Genomic DNA, 12,988 nt, shown 5'->3' with positions numbered 1-12,988 from the left:
CGCCAGCGTGGGTTTGCTTTGGCCGCAGCAGAGCGGTGCGCGCGCCGCAGCGCTGAGATCCGAGAAGTTGTGCTGTGAAGTAATGGAGGGCATTTCAGGAAGTGATCACCTTGGTTGGCAACCTGCATGGCGTTAACTAATTTTCTTATGTGCTTTCTTGGAGTGCTGAAAAGTAGCGCGAGAGCGTGCATGTTGTGTTGTGCGCGATCAGCGTGCACACTGTTGAGTTTGCACGGCGCTGGGTGCGTTTTAATGTGGACTGTGTGTTCAAATAACGGGCTTCTCTGGAGGTGGTGCGCTGCTCTGAAACCAGGAAGTGGGAGAGATGTTGTCTTTCCTACGTCTTTGCCACGCTGTCTGGAGTCGGAAGGACATGAGTTTAATTTTTACACTCTGAAATATAACTAGTCGAAATGTAAATAGTAGTAAAACTGCGAGGTGCATTGCTTACTTTATAAAATAGCCCATGAGAGCTTTATGTTTGACGATTGTTTAATTTAATGGCCCGTCTTCAAAGGAAATGTGACATTTTCGTAGGAAAAAAATAACATGTGGACCACATTCAATACAACTGCATTTTAATTTCCTAACAGTGTTAATATGTATGTAATAAACTCTGAGTTTTAGTTCTGTAATGGATGTTCGCTTCATGTCGCAGATGTCCCGTTATCTAAACGTGGTCGCACATTTTAACGCTGCGAGTGTTAAGCTCCGTTAGAAAAACATGACGCGTAATAATTCCTTTAAACATCAGTGTGTGTTTTAAGACGTGAAGTGTGCTGCTGTAAAAGTGTCGAGTGAGTATTTTTAGTTTTATTAATGTGGCTGTTTGGATTTTAGAGCTAATTTGATGGCGGAAGCATTGTTATTCCACTGGGCTGTCTGTATTTTGACTGACAGCACTAATCGTCCAATAGAATTCGCGGCGCGTTCGAAATCCTACACTCGACCAATCGCTTTGCCTGGTTGTTGGGGCGTTTATTAGAAAAGCGGCCAACCAGAGCCGGGGCGGGGATTGAGTGGCAGGAAGCTCACAGAGCGTCTTCAGAAAGAACTGGAGGGAAAGCTCTGACGACTGTAAACACGGAAGTGAAGAGGGACTGCACTACTTTCTTGTGGACCGCTATTTTCGTGACAGAAAAATAGTACCGCTATACACACTCTCTTGTTTCAGTTGTTTACGATTTCCTGAGGTGTTACTACCAATGATTATTATATGAACGTAAAAGACGTGGTTACTTGCATGTTATACATTAACAGCTGTAATAATTCCAAGTATTTCTTTTGTCCATTGTCTTGAAACAATAGTTTGTATTTCCACTTGCTTGTCAAAGTTTGCTGTGAATATTGAAAATCTTGGCGCTTTAACTCCATATTTCTTTATTTGTCACGGTTAGTTTTTATAAGTTCAGATTTACTTTTGAATTTCATAAGTTTTGACCTTTTAAAAGTAGTTTTACATAAAATTCTTCATCCCCAAGTACTTAAAAATATCTAACAATATCTAAAGCTTATCTGGACTTATTTTTGATGTATTTGTAAAAATTGTAGGATTGTCAAGCTTATAATGGATGACACTCAAACTTAAATCTTAGTTTTATTACTTAAAATAGATGTTTAAATAATTAATGTTACATGGTCTGAAATCTATCTGCCAAACTAAGTTTCAATATTTTTCTGTTAATAAAACACTTTGATTTGTGTCCTGTCTCCAAGGGCAGATTTGTCCGAATACCGGAAGTAATTGCTTGCCGGGTCACCCTTTCTAGAGGACACCGTGCTTATGTGTTTATGACTGGGGCTGCCTAAAGATAGACCCGGTGTGCAGCAACAGACACACATAGCCAAATATGGGCAGGGTCAGGTTATAATGGGAGTTCAGTGACTGCTTGGATAGACCGGCACAGGTGCGAGTGGCTCTGCATGTTCACGTCAGAGAGAAACGGGCGAGAGGTTCTGTCCTATATATGCATGAACTGCTCGTCTGAGATCAGCCTTCTGCACCTGTTTCTGAATAAGAGCGGCGAAGGAAGTGACTTATCAGTTAACAGATGCTTTTATCCAAACTGTCTTTGAGCGCATTAATTGGGCTTTAAGGTGACTGATCGCAGGTATTACACCATTGGATCTGTTTAGTCACAACTGCAGGATCTCAACAGTTTTTAGGTGGCACATTTGCTTTGTAGGTTTTTGTGTTGGTTATTTTTAAGCGATTCCAGTCACTTTTTCATTTCAAGTTGCTGTCAGTGTTAACAGTCTGGTAGTTTTTGATTGTGAACAGGGGTGTCCGCTGGGTCTTAAAACGTCTTACATTTCAAAACCTAAATTTTAGGCCTTAAAGTCTGACATTTACTGATATATCGTATTAAACGGGTCTTAATTTCACTTTGTCCAAGTAAAGCTACTCAGTTTGAGCGGACATCCATCCAATGAGCAACAATACATCTTAATAAAACCCTTATTTTTTATATTTAAGTTTTTTTTTTATTGCAAAGAGATACAATAATCGGAGGCTATTATTAGATATTTTTACAGCAAATTCACCCCAAAAAACTAAAAACAATTTCTCATAATACCGGGCCATTTAAAAACATCATAACCATTGGCCTTTGTAAGCCTAAAATTTATTCTTAAGGCTCTTAAAAAGTGTTAAATTTGACTTGATAAAACCAACAGAAATCCTGAAGAAGATTAAAGTCATTAAGTGTTAAAACATAATTTAGTCTATTCTCCAAAAAAATTCTCATACAACTTTAAGGTAGCACATTGTTTTTCACAGTTTTATTTTTGTCATAGTGATATGTTTTTTTTTGTTTTGTTTTTTTTTTTTACTTTGCTAGACCAATTTTCATGGCAAAACACTCATGTTGTGAGGCTCTGTGTGTGATTTATTTTATTTTTTTGTTTCAATATGATTTTGAGACACAATAGCGCCCTCTATTGCTTCAATATGCTGCTGCTAGATTTATTTGTTATAGTAGGAAACATGACCACATCACCCCTCTTCTGAGGGGGCCTCCATTGGCTGCCCAATTCAGAATAGATTTTTAAAGGGCTTTTACTGGTATTAAAATCCCTTCATAATCTAGCCCTCACCTTTCTCTCAGAGCTGCTGCTTTTTTACACTCCTATAAGATCTCTTAGATGAAATGATCAAATTTTTCTTTTAGTTCCTCAGTCCAGAGTGAAATGTAGAGGGGACAGAGCTTTCTCTGTTGCAGGTCCTCGATTATGAAACACTTTGCCCCTTGATATTAGAATGGCTCCATCACTATGTATTTTTAATTAACTCCTTAAAACCTACCTGTTAAGCTTGCCCTAAAATATTATTTTAATAGTCCATTCTACTGCTTCATTTGTACATTTTAGTCGTTTCTCTTGGTTTTTATGATTTTATATTCTGTCTTTTTATTTTACTTTGACTTGTGTAGCACTTTGGTCAATCTTGTGACTTTATAATTAAATGAAATATTGGCATTTCAGTGCACACGTATTCAGTTTAAAACTTTTTGATGGGACTTTTAATAAATGTTTAATCAACTTTTCAAGAATGCATTAAAACAATCAAATAAAAAAAACTTTATAATACTACAAAACGGTTGTTTGACAAATTTTTGAACTTATTGTACACTTAAACAGTAAAACACCATTATAAATAATTCAGTAATTTGTAACATTACTGCAATTGTTTTGGATGATAAAACTATTTTTTGAGGGAGAATTCAGCAGCATATTAGTTAATTAAAGAAGATAAATGTAATAATAAATTTCAGCTTTGCCACAACAGAAATAAATGACAGTTTTAAAAATATATTCAAATAGAAAACTAATATTTTTAATTGTGATATGTCACGGTTTCCATTTGTTCTGTATTTTTGAACAAATAAATAAAACTTGGTAATAAATTTAGAAGCTTATAAACTGTTTATAAAAAATCTTAGCTTAAAATAAATGTTAAGTTGTTTGTTTTGTTCATTGCAGTGGAAGCATCAGTTCATGGTGTGCAATGCTCTGATAAAACCATCGAGGCCGCTGAAGCCCTTCTTCACATGGACTCTCCCTCCAGTTTGCGTGGAGACAGAAGCCCAGGTAAACACTGCCTGCTCATCTTTATTCAATTTTAACCTTTGCATGTCAAAACAAAGCCCTAGCCAGCTAAACAATGAGCACATTTCTGAGATGTTTTTTTGTCTTGTGTAGAGGTGTTTGTGCCTCCATGTGTCAACACTTCAGAGTTCCTGCATGCTGCCATGCGACCTGATGTGCTGACCGAGACGGTGGTTGAGGTCAGCACTGAGGACATGGAGCCCATGGAGGTGGTTACTGTCATTCAGGAGCCTGAGATGCTGGACACTGAACCCAGCAAGAGAAGAAAATGTAAGAATGCTTGAACATTTTCGTAGGCAGTATATAGATGTTTTAGATGTACATGAATTCTGTTCTGTTTTTGAAGATTCTAAGCTGTTGTTTGTGTATTTTTAGCGGGGAGGAAGCCCAAACCCCATCACATTTCTAATGGATCTCCAGATATGGGTATCAAGAAGAAGTCTAGAGAAGGAAAAGGTATGTCACACAAACTGTTATATATCCATTCAATTGCCTGGTAGAAATTAGAACATCAAATTATCACCGGAGTGTCAAAAGTTGTTAAAGTAATACTTCACCAAAATTATTTAAACTAGTTTAATTTTCCCCATGCTCATGCAGATGTAGATTATAGTTTATTTTAATTTATTTTAGCTGAGGCACTTTGAATAGAAAAAAGTAAAAGGCAAAACTAAATCAATACCAGGAGCTCTTGATAAATTGAGGTCTTATGAAGCAAAGTGAATGCTCTGTGCACAAACATGAACATCCACATGACTATGAACATTATTTATATTTAATGATTACCTTTAATCTACATCCTAAGGCTCAAGACTAAGGGCAAACTCACACTAGGCACGGTTGTCTTGAACCGTGTCCGAAGTGCCCTTTTGCCCTCTCCCCCAAAGGCCTGCACTTACGGCTGATTTATACTTCTGCGTCAAATGCCGGCGTATGCTACGGCATTGACGCAAAGCCCTTCGCCGTGGCCGTCTGCGACGCTGACGTGCACCTCTCAAAAAAATGTAACTACACGCGCAACGACACGTAGCGCAAGCTCTGTGATTGGTCGGTTTGGTAGCGCTGACGAGTCTGGGCGGGATCAAGAGCCGCGCGAATGGTGCGAGCCTGATGGAGCGATTGTTTACAAGTGTGGAGTTCCGTGAAGGAGCTCCGGATGGAGAGGAGAGTTTTTTTTTTTTTTTTTGTTTACCTCATGGTTAAAGTTGTTGCACGTCCGCCGTTTCCTGCCTCAAAAGGAGCGAGTTTGAGCCACTTGTACATCCAGGAAGTGTTTAGGAAAAGCAAAACAGAAGCGAAGAAACTCGACACAGAGGAACATTTACACCTCAATGCCAACTAGCGTTTCGGAAGTGTTAATGCAGACCAACAGAGACAGCGCGCAGAAGTATAAATGCACAGCTACGGGCGTTGCATGTGCCGTGGGTTACGACGGTCACTTGACGCAGAAATATAAATCAGGCTTTACACAGCATCTTCACTTCAAACATGGAGCATGCTTGTGTCATCGATGATGCGACTTCAGTTTAACTGAAAGAGAAGTGCTCTCGCTCAGCTTAGTGGAGATTGCTTTAGTTATATCGTTTTGTATAATTTTTAGTTGTTTGGGATGCCTTGAGATGTAGTCAAATATTTTGCCGAACAGATCCACAACTTTTGGTACTCATCCTCGTGCAGCATGTATAAGGAGGTTTGCTGAAGGTTCAGCGAAAGGTTTGCATCTTTCATAAACTATGACAGTTCACGTCCATTGAAAAGTAAGAATGATTAATAAATCCATATGAAACAGTCCCCTAAAAGTGATGTTGCGTCTTCAGTTACGGGCTCAGGTGCGCTTTGCACTCACACTACAAGTGTACTAAAGAAATCTCCACTGTGCTGAGCGAGAGCGCTTCTCCTCTGTTAAACTAAACAGCACATCATCGATGATGTAAGCGTACTCCCGCTCACATGTAATGTGAGTGCAGGCTGTCCAGGGAGAGGGGAGGTGGGACAAGCGTGCTTCGGCACGGTTCAAGGCAACTAACTGTACATAGTGCGAGTACACCCTATGCTTGGGAAGTACTGACCGCAGTTTGGAAAAGTCAAGGTTCCAAAAAGGCTACAATTTTCGGTTGTACCGTTCATGTGGTATATGTAAGACTTTTTACAATTTATTTATTTTTACATGTTGTCAAATTTATGTTAATGGCAAACAGTATCTCCAAGAGCAAAGGCTCATCCACATTAAAAGCTATAGGTCAGCCCATGTTTCAGCAAACATTTTGCTAAACAAATCACTTATGCACCTACATCCATGCATCCTATAGACCTAAACATATTTTACAGCATTAGTCACAATATCTTGACACCATGAAACTGTGATATTTGAATCCAGGGTTATCATACCATCAGAATCTTATACCGCCCCCATGCTTAGTCTACAGTCTTGAGCATCTCTCATGATGACCCCGGGCCATCCCAGAACATCCTCTGCAAACTCTCTTTACTTAACAAATATTGCTTATTGCCTGCTTACAAGAAACATTGCTTACAGGAAGTACATACCTGTGGGAGTTCCTGTTGGACCTGCTGCAGGATAAGAACACCTGTCCCAGATACATCAAGTGGACACAGAGAGAGAAGGGCATCTTTAAGCTGGTGGACTCCAAAGCGGTCTCAAAACTCTGGGGCAAACACAAAAACAAACCAGACATGAACTATGAAACCATGGGTAGAGCGCTCAGGTGAGCAGCTTGTGTGTGTAAAGTGTTTTATGTTGTTGGAATACCATATTGACTATTTGGAAGTCATTAAATTGGTTCTATATAATTACTTTATATAATCTTTCTCCAGGTATTACTATCAGAGAGGCATCTTGGCTAAAGTCGAGGGTCAGAGGTTGGTGTATCAGTTCAAGGAAATGCCTAAAGACATTGTTGTCATCGATGATGACAAGTGTGACCCGGGTGATGATGTAATAGGAGAGAAGACCTACGAGCGTGTTCCTCCTTCATCTGACACTCTATTGACTGATCTTTCCAAAACCCCGACCATCTTGAGAGCGGCCGACAGGACTGTGCTTCATCCAGGCTCCCCGAAAGCTAAAGCTGCACTCACTGCAACTCCTGTTCAGCGCACAGTAATGGTGTCCACAGCAGATCCGTCCCATGCCACCATTATTTCCAATGCTAATGCACCCAGGTAACCACAATTAAAGATGACTGTTATGCTTTTTTTTTAGTTTTCTATCTCATATTCATATCATATATTTAACTTAATGTGCAATATTTTACAAATAAAGCACAAAGTCCACTCTAAAGGGAGTTAATTTCTCTAACAGATAGCATCTGGCTGAAATGCCTCATTTGTAGTCTTGTTATTTCTGTGACCCAGCTACATCACTGTGTTGCACATTTGCATAATGTGTGCCTTTAAGCTGTTTTTACTCTCCCTCCGTAACAATTATGTAAGTGGTTTAGATGCTGTGTTTTTGTCTTCAGTGTGATATTCGTTGCATTTGAAGTCATGTTATGTATACTACCTACTGGAGTGTAAAATAATTGTCTACAGTAATATCTTAATTGGTGTTTTAATGATGTTATAAAAAACAAAAAACACTTAAGAAGTCCTAAATAATTTAGCTTATTTAAAAGTCTGCTAGATTGGGTCTGGGAAGTCTTTATAGGTCAAGTTATGAAAGAAGAATTTAGGATTTATTCAGTTTACACTTGAAACACTTTTTGGACCAATAAAATACATAGTTATAGTATTTAGTTATATTCATGATTATTTGTTTTAGTATTATTAGCAGGGCTCAACATCGGCCCGGGGCCAGTGGAGGGATGCTCGGGACAGTAGGCAGAATCGTTACTGGCCCGGCTAGGCAAATTTTAGCAGGGCATGTAAAAATCTGAGTCCAATCGGGCCAGTTGGAAAAATCCTTAGCGTTGAACCCTGATTAGTATAATTTTTGTAGATATTTTACAGCCAGTATAACCAATCAGAGCAGCTTTCCATTAGGGCTTTAAAGAGGCAGGAACTAAGGGTGCTTTCATATTGGGATTGAATGCTTGGTTTGTTTGTTTATTTAAATCTCCATTAACCACTATTTGTTGGTAGTGGCTGTTCTTTCTAAGGTTAACAAAATAAAGTAAAAGTTACATTAAATCATTATCAAAACCAATACAAAAAGCCATGTTTGGTTCACACTGGTTTTTGGTTCTGACCGCAGTAAGTTTAAATCATAACAGTGACCGCTATTGCTAAGTATCGACAATATGAGAGATGCAGCAAAATGACTGGACACTGCTGCTTGGATCCTCAAGTTCGAACTTTAGACTTTAAATATGAAATTTTGTTTTTAAGTGCTAACAGTGAGCAGCAAATGAATCGGTTTGTCATGAATGTGATGTAAAAGCTTAAACGAAAGAGAAAAGTCAATTTCCTCTGAAGTTGAAAAGAAATGGATACATCTGTCAGAAAAGTGAGTAAAAACATTTTAAAAGTCAGACAAGCAGATTTGGTTATGGTCCATTGGCGTGCACCTGATTTCACAAAATGGTTCACACTAGCCAAATAGGGATATAAATAAACTGATTTCCCTATTAACCGTATTTTAATTCGTCAGTTAGTTAATCTTAAAGGCTTCTCAACATCGCTTTTCTGCACTGAACAAAACTTCTGCAGCTAAAGAAAGTTATGCCAACTGTGCGCTAGTTTGAAGTTCCGAGCTTATACAATGAGGTTAATGCACACTGGGCTAACTATGGCTGAGGGTCTTAACTAAGGGCTGTTCACATATTGTGTTTTTGCATGTTTTAAAATGAATGAATGGATAATAACTGTGATTATTCCTCAGACTAAAATCGTGCAACCAAAATTTATAATCGTAGCCAAACTAACCCAATGATGCTCTTGGGAATGCATTAAAAGTACTAGTAACAAAAAAAAGTGCAGATGCAGAGGGAGAAAAGAGGAACATCTACACGCATTATGATAAAAAGGGCAAAATATGAGCACTTGGTGAACACCGATTGATTCTTTGTCTTAAAACATATCTTTGTGTGCAGGACTGTGCGGGTTGCCATGCAAGTGCCGGTCGTCATGACTAATTCTTTGGGACAGAAGATCTCCACGGTGGCCGTTCAGTCCACTAACCCCTCGCTCCTCACCACAGCGCCCACCAACACCGGCTCACCGACTGGCACCAACGCCCCTAAAGTCTTGATCCAGACCATGCCAACGATGGTGCCCGCCACCGCAGAGAACGGAGATAAGATCACGGTCCAGCTCGCCAAGATCATCACCATCCCCGCAACCCAGCTCACGCAGTGCCAGCTACAGGCCAAACCCGGCACCCCTACAGGCATCAATCTAATGGGTGCTCCGCTCACAGTCCGGGCTCTGACACCCATGTCTGTGGCACCAGGGACGCAGGTGGTTAGACTGGCTGTTCCAGCCCAGCAAAGTCCAGTGCAGGCAAAGACGCAAGTACCTGTTTCAATCCAAACGCAAACTCGCATCCCAATCTCCGTTCAGACTGCATCTACTGTACAGTCAGTCCCGCTGCAGATCCAGATTCAACAGAGCCAACTCTCTCCAAAAGAAAAGACAACAGAATCTAAACCTGACATCACCGTGCTGGACAATCCCACGCTCAAAGTGCCAGAGGAAGCTTCAAACCCACAGTCTGAAGCCGAGAGCTGAAGAGCGATGCGATTGGTCAGTCACAGACAATAATAAATGAACTTCTATTTCCCAGATACTCTTTAATCACATTCTGGGAGAGCAAACTGGAGATTTGTTGACTTGTACAGTTTCGGAGTTTAAGTGTGGTTTCATTTTACAAAAAAAAGACATCATTAAAAAACCTGCCTTTATTCGGCACCACAAATCTCACATCATGTGGATTTAATCTGGATGTCCGTCATTTCAATTATGAGTTGTTAAAGGGACCAATGTAAAGTACACTACAGTTCTTTTTTTCTTTTTAAATGACACTAATACCATTTAAGCAGAACACTAAAGAGTGAAGTAGACAAATATGTGAACTTTAAAGGGAGGATAAATTCAACTTTTTATAATCTTGTATAAAGAGTTTCTCTCCCTTGAATAATAAAATTGCCAGGTGAAACCAGCAGTTTGTTTTGACGATCACTGTGAGCGCACGCTTCTGCCTGTGTTTCACAGGAACGTGTCAAGTCTCCCTCCACTTCCACTAAGGGAAGAAATGGACTTTGTATATATGAACTATACAGTTTACTGAATTTATAAACAAAGCAGCCTTAGAACAGTTTTGTTGTTTCTTTTTAAGTCAAGCTTGTTAAGCTTTTGTTTTTAAGCTCATGTTTTTTTTTCTTCTTTTCTCCTCGTCATTGTACCAAGCACAGTATTATTGGCAAATTTACTAACTAAAAGCATTTTTTGCATTCTCACCATCCCAATCTCGCAGAATAAAAATGGCCATAGTATTTGTTTGTAATCAGATCTGTATCCAAATCCTGGAACATTACCCATATGTCAAAAAACACGAGAGAGAGAGAGGAAAAAGGAAAAGGTCAATCAGCAGCGTGCATCCTCACTGCAAATACATTTCTTCTGCTTCTGTTTTCTTTTGCTTTATATTAGTTCTTACACAGGGGAGAGGAAGATGTTTGTGTTCAGAGTAATCTAGTTTGTATATTCAACATTTGAAGTACATTTCTATTTTGTTGTACTCTTGTTTCAAAGTGTACTCAAGTAGATTTTACTCAAATACAAAAATATTCCTGAATTTGTGTGGCGTGTTTGATTTACCCGTGTTCGCTCCTTTGTTGCATGGTTTTAGGCAATGGTGGAAAGAGTACTGAAATCATACTCAAGTAAAAGTACCATTACGTGCCTTAATGTTGTGCAAGTAGAGAAAGTATCTGTTTTGAATAATACTCAAAGTATGAGTAAAAAAAAAAGTATCCCTTTCAAAAGTTCTCGTAGTGAGTATTACCCAGTGACCATTTATATGTCATTTGTAGATGTGTGTGAACGTAACATTCTGTAGTGCATTTAGTTATTGCCCAGCAGGCACACAACATAAGACGTTAATATTAAGTTATATTTAGGTTTTGATGTCAGGTGAACAAAGTCCAATGTCTAGCCAGCATCTACAGACAATGTTATTTTGATGTCCAATAACGACGTTAAATGATATTTGGTTGATTTTTAGGTTGTGTTGGAAAGTGACCACAATCCAACGTCGAGCCAACATCTTAAACTGACATCATATAGATCTCAAATACTGACATTTATTCATTAGGTATGGCAACAAAAATCCAACGTCTGATAGACGTCATAGTGGTAACGTTCACACAACGTCAAGCTGTAACATCATTAGACGTTGATATTTGGTTGATTTTAGGTTAGACATTGATGTTGGCCTGACATTGAATTCTGACGTCAACCCGATGTTCATTTCCAAACAAAATGCAATGGCCCCATGACATTGGGGTACAACTTCAGTCTGTCGTCATGTTGAAAAAATAACAGTAGTTTGAGTATTTGTAATTGGTTACTTTACACCACTGCTTTAAGGTCACCTTTTCTTGATCTCCAACTGACATTGAGCATTAAATGCATTAAAATACATGCTACTCTTGTAAATTTGACTTTTAAAATATTTTTGTAAATTGGTCAGTTATTAATAATATCTGAAATTTTATTAATATCAATACATAAAAACACTTTCAAAAATGTCATTTTTCTTTTAGACGTATTTAGTGGTTAAGAGTTAAGAAAATGCATGCTAGAATAACACTAACAAACCGAGGTAAACATCTTTAGTTTTACAACACGCATACTTGTAAAACCACTTGCAAAAAGAGAAACGCATTGCACATATTGCAGAGTACAATGGAAGTTTGTTGGGGGACCCCAAAAAGTGAAGGACCCGGTAAAGCTGGGCGATTTGGCCTCAAATCAGAATCGATTAATTGAACATTTCAACTCTATTGCGATTAATGAAGGATTTTCTATTTTATTGTTTTGCCCTCATAGTTCACTGACAGGTTTTGTACAGTAAATATATTCACATCACAAATGAGAGATGTTTATAAGACTTGTTAAATATGGAAAATAAACAGTATCTCTGTTAAATAAAACAACTCTTGCATATCCTGTAATAATGAGCACTGTAATAATAAACAGTGCATTTCTTGCATCTACTGTAAAGAAATGTTTTAATTTAATAATAGTTTTGATGTAATGGGAAATATGCAGTCTCAAGTGCAGCTTCTTCAGTCGTCAATGTAGAGCAAAGTACAGAGAGCGTGGTCACTTTAGCCCACACACGGTAGGGAAAGTTATCGAAAAAAATCAAGCTGGGATATTGATTTATTTTTGGTTCTGAATATCGATTTTGATTATTTTTTTAATTAATCATCCAGCCCTAGGACCCAGCTATGTTTGTTTAAAGTTATCAGTGTTTTCGAGATCAGATATGGAAGTTTTTTTATTGTGTACACAAGAAATGCATTCAACATTGCAGCTTAACTCGTACAACAGTCAAACTGTTTGGCCAAAATCGAAATGTTTCTTCATAGTATATTTTCTACTATAAAGTCAAGAATATAACCAGGGTTTCTGCAGTTTCAAGTCAAATTTAAGACTTCAAGACCTTTTACACAAAGCTTTTTCTATTGGCCCAGTTAAAACATAAAAAAAACCATTTAAAAACAAATGTTATAGTAAGGAAGGTAATTTAACCATATGTTTATAGATAGAAATATAAATAGAGTTAATAAACTTTTGTTAAAACTTTTAGGGAGATGTAATGATAGTTGTTGTATAGGTGTTGGCCTGACTTGGTAGCTTTATATGGACATAAGGAAATTAAGACCTGTTTAAAAAGACCTACAACAATGCAGTG

The 12,988-nt window shown here is 38.3% G+C and overlaps 1 protein-coding gene across 4 annotated transcripts in view; it reads left to right on the top strand.

Annotated features, from left to right (window-relative positions):
- elf2b (E74-like factor 2b (ets domain transcription factor)) overlaps positions 1–10,861 on the top strand; it is a 32,440-nt gene extending 21,579 nt beyond the window's left edge. For all 4 annotated transcript variants that reach the window (XM_087235303.1, XM_087235304.1, XM_087235305.1 and 1 more), the window contains 6 exon segments: positions 3,982–4,089; positions 4,201–4,377; positions 4,483–4,563; positions 6,644–6,833; positions 6,943–7,290; positions 9,159–10,861. In XM_087235303.1, the coding sequence (XP_087091429.1) occupies positions 3,982–4,089; positions 4,201–4,377; positions 4,483–4,563; positions 6,644–6,833; positions 6,943–7,290; positions 9,159–9,795 (1,541 nt within the window). In that variant the 3' untranslated portion in view covers positions 9,796–10,861.
- The last annotated feature ends 2,127 nt before the right edge of the window (positions 10,862–12,988 follow it).

The sequence above is a fragment of the Danio rerio genome, chromosome 1, assembly GCF_052040795.2.
Source record: "Danio rerio strain M-AB ecotype USA chromosome 1, GRCz13ab, whole genome shotgun sequence".
NCBI classification, from domain to species: domain Eukaryota; kingdom Metazoa; phylum Chordata; class Actinopteri; order Cypriniformes; family Danionidae; genus Danio; species Danio rerio.
This window is presented reverse-complemented; position numbering and strand designations above follow the sequence as displayed.